We start from the raw sequence: 13558 nt of genomic DNA, 5'->3' as shown, positions 1-13558 counted from the left end.
TTGATGGACGGCACAACATGGTGGGCCGAAGGGCCTGTTTTGTGCTGTATGGTTCTATGGAAAAAAAGTTGATTGTTAAAGCCCTAACAACTGAATCACCACTGCCACAAAATCCTCCATTTATAAAGCAACTCTAATAAAGAAAAAAAATCCTAAGGTGATTAACAGAAATGTCCCCAAATAAAGAATTGCTGGAGAGACAAAGAAACATTAGGGCAGATTGTCAAAAGCTCTATCAAAGTGGTGGGATTTATGGAATGAGTTAAAAAATGGAAAGAGAGACAGTCAAATTTTTAAGGAAGGAATTCCAGAACTTAAAACCTTACTGACAACTGCTCAGTTATTAGCAAAGTGATGGAATATCAACAGCGTTACCAAGCGACACATCAAAAAGGCCCCTTCACCAGGGCTCCACTTGGTTTCAGCACGACCACTTGGCTCCAGACCTCATCTAAATGTAGCCCAACAAATTGAAATCCAAAGGGAGGCAACAGTGACTACCACTGACCAACAGAGCATCGAGGTGCCCTTGTAAAGCTGAAGTCAATGAGCAAAAGGGAAAAGACACCACTAGCTGGAGTGATACTTTGCAAAGAATGTGGTTGTTGGTCAATCATCTGAGCCCGAGGACATCACTACAAGAGTTCCTCAGGGTAATATCCTAGACCCAACCATCTTCAGCTGCTTCAACAGTGACCTTTCTTCCATTACAAGTCAGAGTGGAGAGGTTTGCTGATGATTGCACAACGTTCAATTCCTAACACCTCAGCACATGACGCAGTGCAACAAAACTGAAGTAAGGATCAGACGCAAGCTGATATGTAACATGCCAGAAATAATTATCATCTCCAGCAAGAGAGAGTCTTACCATTTATCTTTGGGATTCAATGGCACATCATTACAAAGTTCCTCCACATGAGTATCACTATTGACCAGAAAGTCACCTAGATAAGCCACACAAATACCTTAGCTACTAAAGCAGCTCAAGAGGCTGGGTACCCTGTGGTGAGTAACACCCCAAAGCCTTTCTGCCATCTACTAGGCACACTTCAGGAGTGTGACAGAATACATTCCACTTGCCTGGATGTGATCAGTTCCAACACTCAAGAAGCTGGATAATATTCCATGAGAAATAACCCACTTGAGTGGCACCCCTTCAATCACCCAAAACATTCATTTAATCCACACCAGCATACAGTATATTGTAGTTACTTACCCAGGCAACTCTGATAGCATCTCCTAAATCTGCAAACTCTACTATCAAAATTGACCATGGCTTCTAGTGCATGAGAAAACCTTCACTTGGCTCCCTTCCAAATCGCATACTATCCTGGGTCTAAATCCTGGAACTACCTACACAATAGCACTGTGGGTGTACCCTCATCAGAAGGATTTCAGCAGATCCAAGGGCGATTAGGTTGAGCAAAAAAAATGCTGGCCTTGCCACTGATGCTCACAAAATATCATGGAGATTACCAAAGATAAAAGGAATTATAAATATGAGGAAACAAGTTATTAGGCCTTTTGCAACTAAAATTGATGGTTAAAATGTCAAAGGGTTTCAGAAATAATTCTGGCTAGGTCACAGTCAGCAGTGTGACAATGAGCATAACAACCTCAGAGTTTTTAAAGCAATAAAAAGCAAATAATAAAACCTGTAGTGTGCACATGAATATAAAGTCTGTTGACCATCTCTACAAGGTATCCTTGCTTCACAAGAGGAAAAAGCAAGCATTCTCTACTTAATAATTAATTATTAGTTGATTTTTATTTTGACACCCCATCGCTACAAACAGAAAATTTAGTGCAAAGCTTGCAGTGACTGGCAGGGTAGCAATCAAACTCATTGGCATTACTTACAAAACAAAAAGCACACCACACATTTCTTTAGGTAGGATAATTCTCAAGTCATTCCTAATGTTGCTGCAATGCAACATTAAGAACATTAGGGAAATAAATGCTCAAAACTTGCATGTCACTGCATGATACCATAAAACAACAATATACATTCTGCTGGATTCAGATTAGGTTTGAACAAGAGGTGTACAAGTCTGTTCCTTGATGAGATATTAAGCTGAATCCTTGTCTGACTCTCTGAGCCCTGATCAATAAGAATCCCTCAATTAATATCTATAGAAACCAGCAAAGGACTGCAGATGCAAGAAATCCTAAAAAAAAAAACAGAGAATGGAAGTGCTTAGCAGTAAAACAGCATTGGTAGGGGTGAGAAAGAGAATCTAACCACAGTTATGCTTTTTCTCTGCACAGATGTGGCTGGAATATGACAGACTAACCCTAACGCTGTTTCAATTTGCTTCTTTTTCTGTTCACATCTCCAGCTGCCAGTTTTTAAGGCCATTCCCTGTGTTCTCTCCACCACTCCCCATTTCTGCAACTTAACACACAAGTTCTGATGAAACATCCTTGCCCTGACGTGCTAACTATATTTCACCACCCACTGATGCTGCTTGATCTGCTGAGTGCCTCCAGTATTCTCTGTTTCTGTTTAAGGAACAGATTTCCTTGTGATCTGCATTACATCACTACTGAGAGCAAAATGATTGACAAGTTTCCTGCAGCTCTTAGACTTATCCACTGGATTTACCTCTGGGCAGTGGTCATGATAGCGTCCACCACTTCAATGATGCGATGCAATGCTGAATCTGTGCCAATGGTCATATCTGTCCCACAGAAATCATTGTCGATGGAGCCCACAATGCCCACAATATTTAAGTGGCTGTACTTATGAGCTGTTTTCTTGTCAATTTTACCTAGGTAGGGGAGGAAGAAGAAAAAAAATTACAAGACCACAACAATCAGTACCAACTTTGTCCAATAAATCAGATTAATGTCCGTACATCTTGATAAAGAGATTAAATGCAGCGAAAATAAAATCAGTATTACATTTTACCAGCTGCAGTAGACCATACTCCATTAAAATGAACTGATCACATTCAATCAATAAAGCAGCAACTTCATCATATTATGCTCTAGGGCTGTCTAGTTCTCAAGCTGCCTCACCTCACATAGGCGCACCTCACAGATGCATGCTTAGCCCATGGCTCTATTCTTTGTACACTCATGTCTGTGTGGCTAAGCACAGCTCAAGTGCCAATTATAAATTCACAGATGACACCACTATTGTTGGTAGCATCTCAGATGGTGACGAGGAGGCTTACAGGTGTGAGACAGATCGGCTGGTTGAGTGGTGTCGCAGAAACAACCTCACACTCAACGTCAGCAAGACCAAGGAATTGGTTGTGGAGTTCAGGAAGGGGAAGCCACAGGAGTATACACACCAGTCCTAATTGAGGGGTCAGCAGTGAAAAGGGTGAGCAGCTTCAAGTTCTTGAGCGTCAACATCTTGCAGAATCTTTCCTGGCCCAACACATTGATACAATCATGAAGGTATCCCAGCAGCTCTACTCTGTTAGGAGTTGGAGGAGATGGTATGTCACCAAAGACTCTTACAAATTTCTATAGATGTATGATGGAAAGCATTCTGACTGGTTGCATCACAGCCTGGTATGGAGGCTCCAATGCAAGAGGCTACAGACGGTTGTGGACTCAGCCAGCTCCATCACGGGCACAACCCTCCCCACCATTCAGGACATCTTCAACAGTTCCTCAAGGAGGAACATCCATTACCCTCACCATCCAGGACATGCCCTCTTCTACCACCATCAGGGAGGAGGTACAGGAGTCTGAAGACCCACACTCAATGATTCAGAAACAGCTTCTTCCCCTCTGCCATCAGAATCAGGTTTATTATCACGGACATACGTTGTGAAATTTGTTGTTTGTGGCAGCAGTACAGTGCAAAACATAAAGACATAAAAATTATTATTAGGTGCAAAAGTGGAATAACAAGGTAGTGTTCATGGACCATTCAGAAATCTGATGGCAGAGGGAAAGAAGCTGTTCCAGAAATGTTGAGTGTGGATTTCTGAACAGTCCCAATGAACACTACCTTGTTACTCTTTTTTGTACTATTTATTTTTGTAATTTATAGTAATTTTATGTCTTTCCACTGTACTGCTGCCACAAAACACTTAGATGACATGAAATTTGTTATGTACCAGCAACAATAGAAACACAACGAGCCATGTTTAAATGTTAGAATTGATTTGTTAATAACTACTTGTAATAATCAGAGAAATAAAAACGTTAGATATTAAACAATGACCCCAAAATAAACGAAGTGTGTGTGTGGCAAGTTCCCAAACCCCCAAGTCTAGGAACAGTTCTCAAAGTTCAGTTCAGCAAGTCATGAAGCAATACGATGAGCAAAGGCTTTTGAAAACCACAGTAGAATGTAGAGAAAATATAGAGAGAAGGAGTTTACGAATTCCACAAGGTCCACGATGGAACCCATGCGACACCTCAATCACCAAAGATCTCCATTGTTTTGTTCCGAAGTATGTGTCACACCGAGAGCACTCGATACATGGCCGTCCACAAATATACCTGCTTTCCAGTACAGGTTAACGACAAAGTGGACTCCACAGATTGCTCCAAAAATCCATACATGGATTGTATAGTGACACTCACAACGATTGTCCATCACTCGTAGACACAGAGACACTAGCAGTCAGTGCGCCCAACTCTCTCTCTCCCCATTTGACTGTGCAATTGCCAGTACGCTCCAGTTATAATCTTTTCTTCCCCCCCACTCGCAGTAGTCAGATAAAACCACACAACTACACTACTGTCCAGGTGCCTTAAAGGGACACTCACCTAGTAGCAACCTGGCTTGTAACAAGTCAGTGATAATAAATCTGATTCTGACCATCACTATTTCCCTGAACATGTAGATGGGGTTCTTCATTAATGGTTTAATATGGGAGGGGAGGGGTGGATCTTAACCCACTCTCAGGGAGAGTTGAAGGGGCTAAATTTGCTGTAACTACACCAGGTTGGCTTCTGGGGATGACAAGTAACCTGGCCTTGAGAGGCAAGTCAGTCATTTAAATGTGTTTTTGAGGATGAATGCATCGTGGTTAGATGTAATGGGCTCTTCTTGGCTTGGGGGAGTAGCTGTTTTGATCACCATCCTCCCAAACCATCCTTTCCTTCCATTCAAACTAGCCCACCTCTCCTCCGATAATCAGAACCATATGTGTCACCTTTGAGTGAGGTCTTGACGTTCAAGTTCATAGGTCCCTCAAAGTTGCCAGGCAGGTCAATAGGGTTGTTAAGAAGGCATATCATGTGTTGGCCTTCATTAGTCGGGGATTGAGTTCAAGAGCCACAAGGTAATGTTGCAGCTCTATAGAACCCTGGTTAGATCACACTTAGAATATTGTGTTCAGTTCTGGTTGCCTCACTACAGGAAGGATGTGGAAGCTTTGGAAAGGGTACAGAGGAGATTTACTAGGATGCTGCCTGGACTGGAGAGCAGTCTTGAGGAAAGGTTAAGTAAGCTAGGGTTTCTCTCTTTGGGAGGGAGGAGGATGAGAGGTGACTTGAAAGATCAGAGGCATAGATCGAGTGGACAGTCAGAGACTTTTCCCCAGAGCGGAAATGGCTAACATGAGGGGGCATCATTTTGAGGTGATTGAAGGGAAGTACAGGAGGATATTAGAGGCAATTTTGTTTTTAATACACAGAGAGTGGTGGGTGTGTGGAACATGCTGCCAGGGGTGCTGGTAGAGGCAGATACATTAGGGACATTTAAGAGACTCTTAGATAGGCACATGGATGATAGAAAAATGGAGGGCTATGTGGGAGGGAATGGTTAGATAGATCTTAGAGTAGGTTAAAAGGTCAGCACAACATTGTGGGCTGAAGGGCCTGTACTGTGCTGTAATGTTCTATGTTCTAATCTCTCATTCTCAATCTCTTCCGAGCATTCTCTTCTTGCTCCCACAAAACAATGATCTCTTTCCTCCTCCTCTCCCATGCCCAGCTGCCACACTCTATTGCAAATGTTTTACACTGGCCAACTTTTGAACTCAAAGCCAAGAAAGGCAAGGTCCCGCCATTAAATTCAGCAGGACTCCTGCATTCCCAGTGCTTCCTGACATTGAGGGTCTCACTCCTCCTTCCCCACTGCCATGGAACAATGTCTCATCTAAATCATTCCAAAGATTCATCCTAAAGGTTGTGCTGAAAGTAAGAACCTTAACTAGGATTTGAGAATCCAATCAAAAGCAACACACAAAGCACCGGAAGAACTCAGTGGGATAGACAGCATCTATGGAGGGAAATGGACAGTTGACGTTTTGGGTCGAGACCCTTCATCTGGACTGAAAGATAGAGGGGGGATAGCCAGTATAACAGAAGGGGTGAAGTAAGGGCTGGTAGATGATAGCTGGATCCAGGTAAGGGGGGGGTGATAGGCAGATGGGGGAGAGGAGAGGCGAGTGGGAATGGTGCCAGAAGCTGGAAGGTGATAGGTGGAAGTGACCAAGGGCTGAAGATGATGACTTGATGACTTCAGATTGGAGAACAAGGTGGAGCATGGAATCAAGGGAGGGAGGTGAGGAGGGCAACCAGTGGGAGGAGTGTGTGTTACGGGCAGATGGAGAGGGTGGAGCAGGGTGATGGGGGGGGACTGGGGGGGGGGGTTGCCAGCAGTTACCAGAAATTAGAGAATTCAATGTTCATGTGCAAGGTGCTAGGCTACTCAGGCAGAATATGACGTGCTGCTTCCCTAGTTTGTATTTAGTCTCAACTTGGCAGTGGGGGAGACCAAGGGTGGACATGTCAGTGTGGGAATGGCTGGCAACCAGGAGATCCAGCCAATCAAAATTCTGACTCTGAGACGGTGCTCACCAGCAACAGAAACAGCTATCTGGCTTGAATTGCCAAGTGCACCGATTACCTGATTAACTCTGAAGTGCATCCGTTACCTTCAGAAATTTAAAAAAAATGTATTTTAGAAGGATTACTGTGCACAAAAGGAATAATATCACAGGTACGATTACGTAGAAATATACTGGAGAAAACACAGGCATAAGGCTCACCTCCTTCAGTGAGCTCTTTCAGTAGTCCTTTCCACTCTTCACGGAAGAGATTGGCACCAGTCAAACTCCCATCTCCACCAATCACGCAGAGGTTTGTTATCCCGTGCTTTACCAGATTGTGGGCAGCCTGGAGACGACCCTCACGGGTACGGAATTGCTTGCAGCGAGCGCTCCCAATTACAGTCCCCCCCTGAAAACATAAAGCCAGTCAAGTTCAATGCAAAAACCACGTTGCCCACATCAACTGAAATTATAATTCTTAACATTCCTCTCTGTGCAATCACAGGGAGAGCTAGAACTTAGGCAATTTGTGAGCAATTTTGGACCCCATATTTAGGGAAAGATTTGCTGGCCCTGGAGAGGGTCCACCGGACGTTCATGAGAATGATCCTGGGAATGAAAGGCTTGACGTATAAGGAGCATTTGATGGCTCTGGGCCTGTACTCAATGGATTTGGAAGGATGAGGAGTGGTATCTCATTGAAACCTACTGAATAATAAAATACTGGACACTTCCATTAGAAGAAGAGTCTGGGATCCAAGGACATAGCATCAGAATAAAGGGACGTCCCTTTAGAACTGAAAGGAGGGGGAATTTCTTCAGCCAGAGGGTGGCAAATCTGTGGAATTTGTTGCCACAGAGGGCTGTGGAGGGCAAGTCATTGGGTGTATTTAAGGCAGAGATTGATAGGTTCTTGACTGGTAAGAGGGTTAAGGGTTATGGAATGGAGAATGGGGTTAAAAAGAAGTCAGCCACAATTGAATGGCAGAGCAGACTCGATAGGCCAAATGGCCTAATTCTGTTCCTGTATCTTGTGGTCTTAAGATGTCACTAGACTATGAAAGCTGGTCTCTCCATACGGATTTTCACCTTTCTCCCTGAACTTCAACCCATGATCAGAGGTTCATTACCAGCTCCCCTCAGTCTCCTGTTGGAATTCTGCAGCAGAATCATTGGGAAAGATGTCTCCCTTCAAAGGGCAGAAGAGCTCAAATATCAAGGAGAACTTTCCTACTGTGGAGACTTTCAGCAGGTAACAGCTGAGGATACAAGAAGACAGCAGGACACCACAAGGCTTCCTTGCTCATCAGGAGGCTCAGAGCCTTGTGGTCATTATTCCAAACACTGCCAACCCAGGCTGCATCAATACAACTAGGGAGCATAAACAGCAAACAACAGGAAGTCACAACTGTACCAGTCAGCCGAACACGAGTGATGGGAAGCTTTTTGTAGAGATAGTAATCTGGGATAAACTAATTGGCATTTGGAAATGTAAATTCTAAAGATTGATATACAAAGCACTCAGTATCACAGTCACAGAATCATACAGTATGGAATCAAACCTTTTGGCCCACCCAGTCTGCAGCGACCATTCAGTACTCACTTGCATTAATTCTACTCTAGTCCCATTTTATTCTCCCCACATTTCCATCAAATTCAGAAGGAGAGGGTATAGAGTTGATCTGCCCAAGGATTAGGAACTATAGTTGAGTGGGGAAACTGGAGAAGCTTTGGTTGTTCTTAAAGCAGTGAGGGTTGAGTGAAGATTTAATAAAGATGTTCAAAATTATGAACAGTTTTGTTTGAGTAAATATGAATGAACTGTTTTCAAGCAGTTCTCTCTTCCTTGGGCACTTCACGCATTACCTTGAGCCAATGGCACCCATCACAAAACCCCTTGTCCCCCACCCCCAAAAGCTTGCAACACTTACCCAACCGTTGAACTCCACCCAAGCCCCCACACTCAGCACCTGACCTGATCTCAACTGCCACTGACCACCTGAACTCCCACATACTAATCACTCCACTACTGATAAACCCACTAGACTGGCAATTGAAGCCTTGCAACCCTGACCAACAACCCTTCACTTCAAGACATTTCCCCCAGCTAGCAGCCTTGCAGGCGAGCTGCTGTACGTGACTCACCTTGTGATACTGCAAGACCTTCTCACCATCTACAAGGCTCAAGTCAGAAGCGTGATGGAACACTCTCCATCTGCCTGGATGAGTGCAGTTCCAATAACACTCAAGAAACTCAACACCTTCTAGGACAACAGCCAACTTGACTGCTCCCCAATCCACCACCAAACTAGCACACAGTGGCTGCAGTATACCATCTACAACATGCACTGCAGTTACTCACCTAGGCCCCAAAGCAACTCTCAAAACTGCAATTTCTACCATTAAGAAGAACAAGGGCATCAGGTTCAATTAGAACCCCACCATTTCCAGAATCCCCTTCAAATCACACATCATCCCAACTTGGAAATATATCACTGTTCCTTTATTGCTGGTTCTAAATCCTGGAACCTCCTCCCCTACCTTTACTAGGACTGCGGTGTTTCATTATCACCTCCTTAAGGGTTAATTAGTGGTGGGTAATGAATGTTGGCTTTGCCAACAATGTCCACATCCTGAAAGATTTTGTACAGCAACATCAGCATTTGGACAAACTACAGAGACGGGAAAACAATGAGATATTCTGCTGAGGAATTTACACCGACTGTGAACGTCATATTAAATGATAAAATGATTAAGTCACTAAAGCATTTGCTGCTGATAAAATAATAGCTTAACCTTGAGTTTTTGAATACCAATGAAGCACTTAATTCTTAAGCACCTTGTTTTTTTTCTCCCCATATATCGACTTGATTGAAGCCTTGGACACATTAACAGCTAGGGTGAATTTCCATAAAAGGAATAATTTTTCCTACCTTCCACCTGAAAACATTGCAGTATTTTCACTTACCACTTGCAAGATACTGGAGACATTTTCCCATTTTGCTTCTGCAATATTATCCCCACCATCAACCATCCCCTGGTAACCCTGCAAGAGAATGAAAACCATATGTTATTGCAATTTAATTAAGCTGAGCAGCCTCTGCTGTTGTTTAAAAAGAATTCTGGATCATTTCATAATGATTGCCTTTAGTTGCATATGTTATTTGTAAATGGTAATCACAAGATCAATAGCTGCTACACTTGGAAACAGGATGCCTTTATTTCCTTTATCTTTTCTTTGGCTACGTTACTGTCCTATAATCTCTGTGCAGTGGCACTAACCTGGGTTGACAAAGAATGTTAAAGTATATTGAAGCAGGAATAGGTTAAGCAGGATAAATTCATGACTACTCTTTTTCCTCATTACCACTTTCCTGTATTGACTCTGTCCTTTGATTTGTTTATCATCTAAAGACCTGTCAATCTCTACCTTGAATATACTCAGTGACTGAACTTCAACAGCCCTCTTAGGTAGAGAATTCCAAAAATCCATTACCCCCTAGGTGAGGAAATCTCTCTGCCCTGAATGGCCAGCCTCTTATTTTGTCCCCTGATCCTAGATACTACATCCAGGAGTAATGTCATCTCTGCATCTGGCAAATAGAATAATAATTTTGTATATTTCAATGCAATCACCCCTCATTCTTCCAAACTCATGAAGTATAGGCCCAAGTTTGCTTAACTTCTCCTCATAGGAGAAGCCCCTTACAGAACATACACAGTACAGCACAGGAACAAACCCTTTGGCCCATGATGTTGTGCTGAACTAATTAAGCTAATGACACCTAATCCCTTCTGTCTGCACATGACCCATATCCCTTCATTTCCTATATATTCATGTGCCCACCCAAGAGCCTATTAAATGTCTATTGTATCTTCCACCACCACCACCCCAGGCAGTGCATTCCAGGCACCTACCACTCTAAAAAAAACTCATCCCGCACATCTTTGAATTTTCCCCATCTCACCTCAAATGAATGCTTCTAGTATTTGACCCTGGGAAAAAGATACAAGCTGTCTACCTATGCCTCTCATAATTTTATAAATCTAGCATTTAATATGGTACATCTTTATTCCACTCTCTTTACTGCAAATTGTCTCCTTTCACAGCAACTTCTAAAAGAAAAACAGATCAAGACAAAATCATAAGCTCTAACAACGTTTCTTCCCTCTTTCCCAACATAATCCTGCTGGTACCCATGCCCTTTTGTTGCCAAGAAGTACTGTAGATCACAAGCTCACTGCACTCCTATAACAGGGGTCAGAACCATTTGAACCTTTACAGCATGCTGGTAATAAATCCCATTTCAGCACTGAGAAGCAATCCGGTTTCTCAAGTGTTACCCCCTTGAAGCCAACACTGAGGCTATGCATCCCATATTGATGTTCATTAAGATTCACCACCATAGAATTCACTTACATAAACAGACTAGAAGAAAACAAACACAAATTTAAGTTTATGGTTTCCTTGATTGAAGTTTATGAGCCAATTTGAGGTCAAGTTTCCTTGTTTTTTTTTGACCTTGGAACATAGTCTCCATTTCAACAATGCTGCTTAACAAAAAAAGACTTAGTGTGTAGTATAACCTCTGGTCTCTTGGATGGTGTTAGAGCAATGACTTGAGTTCAGCTGATCTGCAGAACAAATCAACTTACGTTACTTCCACTCCAGGAACAAGGTCACGCCAAGTTCAGTCATCAAGCAGCAGAAATGTAGAGTCTGCTTGCACAAGTACATTATCATGACTATCACCACACTCACTGAAGCATATAACAACATGGGCTTACACTCACTATCCACAACACAGAAGTTTGTACCCTCTACATAACACTAACCTCCAATAACAAATCTCCACAATGAGACCTAGCCAAAAATGAATCTTTTCCTCATCTTAGGAACTCTTCTCAACGAAGGTAGATATTAATTATGCAATTTATCATTGGCTTCAGTGCACCAGAACAGCCTTTGACCATCTGAGGAAGAAGAGAGTGCTTGAAGGTCAAGACCTCAAATCTGCCACACAGCTCTTGGCCCACTGGGCTGCGGTGATTTCTTGCACTCAAGCATGCTTCTGAATCATGGATTAGTACAGCAGCCACCTCGAAGTACTGGAGAAAATACCACCAATATTGTCTGTGCAAAAATCAAAGTCCACTGGCAGGATGGGCAAGCCATCAATGTACTCTTCTTGGCCAGCATCCCAGCATTAAGACACTAATTACTCCTTTGCGTCTGATGGACAGGCCACATGGTTCACATGACCAACATGTGAGCCCCAAAACAGGCACTCTATTCTGACTGCCATCACAGCAGGAGATTACAAGGAGGACAAAGGAAACAATTCAAGGTTTTTCTCAATGTCTCATGTGACATCCTCACCATTTTGTGCAATCTCTGGCTCATGACCACTTAAAATCAAAAAAAGAATTTCATTTGTATTGAGAACCTTGAGTCCCTTCCTCGATGCACAAAGAAGCTCAGTATAAAGAGTAAATGGATTGCACCATCTCGTAAACTACCTACCCACCTGCTACATCAAGCAATTCCTGTCCCATCTGTAGAGTTGTGTGCAAGTTCCAGCTTGGCCTCATCAGCCACCTGAGAACCCACAGAGCTGGTGGATGAAAGGCATCCTTGACCCTGAGAGATCACCTGAGAAGACTACTGAATGAGACATTTTCATCCTCCATTGTAATGTAGCATTTGCATCAGGCAGAATCTTGTTGAGAAACATAGACCAAAAACCACTGTTCAGCTGCAATTTAAGATATTGACTTTTGATTACATTCCCACGCACGGTAGTGTAGGGGCAAGCATGGTAGTGTAGCGGTTAGCATAACGCTTCACAGCGCCAGCGACCTGGGTTCAATTCCAGCCACTGTCTGTAAGGAGTCTATACGTTTTCCGTGTCTGCGTGGGTTTCCTCTGGGTGCTCTGGTTTCCTCCCATATTCCAAAGACGTACGGGTTAGGAAGTTGTGGGCATGCTATATTGGCGCTGGAAGCATGGCAACACTTGTGGGCTGCCTCCAGAATGCTCTACACAAAAAATGCATTTCACTGTGTTTTAATGTACATTTGACTAATAAAGATATCTTATCTTTTATTCCACTTCCTCTGATATTGCAATTTTTTATATATTTACACACACATACACACACCACCACCAACTATGTCTGGATTCCTGAATGCAGGATCAAATCTGGCATCAAGACAACTCCATAAATACTTCTTCCCTAACAGCTTGAGTTACTTTATTAGGAGTGATGCAATCCAAAGAATTGATTTGAACTGCAAGCAAGCAGCTTGGTGTTATATTTGGAGAGAGTATTTCAAAGTCAAACTGAATTTTAAATTCCTTTAAAATTGGACACAGAGCATCCTCAGGGCTTGAAACGTGCCTGAAATAAAGCTGGTAAAATTTATTTTAAGCTTAGATTTAATGTCAAGTTTTAGGTTGCTGCATGCAATGTATCCTATAAAGTCACATTCAAATGCATTCCAGAGCAGTGCTGAGCATTAAAAGACCAATTTTTTTTTAAAAAATCAACAATGAAATATGGAGAGACAACATATTCACTCTCCCTGTTCAAAATACCTCCATCTTGCAAGCAATATAGTCGATTTGCTCTTAGGAGTCAGTTGTTTTTATTTGATTAATTAAATAAAGCTGAATAAGGATGGTAGTTTAGGTGGTATGGTGTAACTGCAGCATGTGGGAGTCTGTGGAGAGCATTGCTCTCCCATGCTACTTCATTAATGGTGAATGCTCTTCAAGGTTCATTAGCTCAAAGTGCTACAAATTGGAG

General features: G+C 42.7%; 1 protein-coding gene across 2 annotated transcripts in view; it reads right to left on the bottom strand.

Annotated features, from left to right (window-relative positions):
• The window catches only part of pfkpa (phosphofructokinase, platelet a), a 106319-nt gene that overhangs the window by 62608 nt on the left and 30153 nt on the right, over window positions 1–13558 (bottom strand). For both annotated transcript variants that reach the window (XM_052016025.1, XM_052016024.1), the window contains exons 3-5: window positions 9718–9795; window positions 6969–7158; window positions 2606–2771 (exon numbers count right to left, since the gene is read on the bottom strand). In XM_052016025.1, the coding sequence (XP_051871985.1) occupies window positions 2606–2771; window positions 6969–7158; window positions 9718–9795 (434 nt within the window). The remainder of the gene's footprint in view (window positions 1–2605; window positions 2772–6968; window positions 7159–9717; window positions 9796–13558) is intronic.

This window comes from Pristis pectinata, chromosome 5 (assembly GCF_009764475.1).
Source record: "Pristis pectinata isolate sPriPec2 chromosome 5, sPriPec2.1.pri, whole genome shotgun sequence".
Classification (NCBI taxonomy): Eukaryota; Metazoa; Chordata; class Chondrichthyes; order Rhinopristiformes; family Pristidae; genus Pristis; species Pristis pectinata.
The sequence above is the reverse complement of the archived record's forward strand: the minus strand, read 5'-3'. Positions and strand labels throughout refer to the sequence as shown.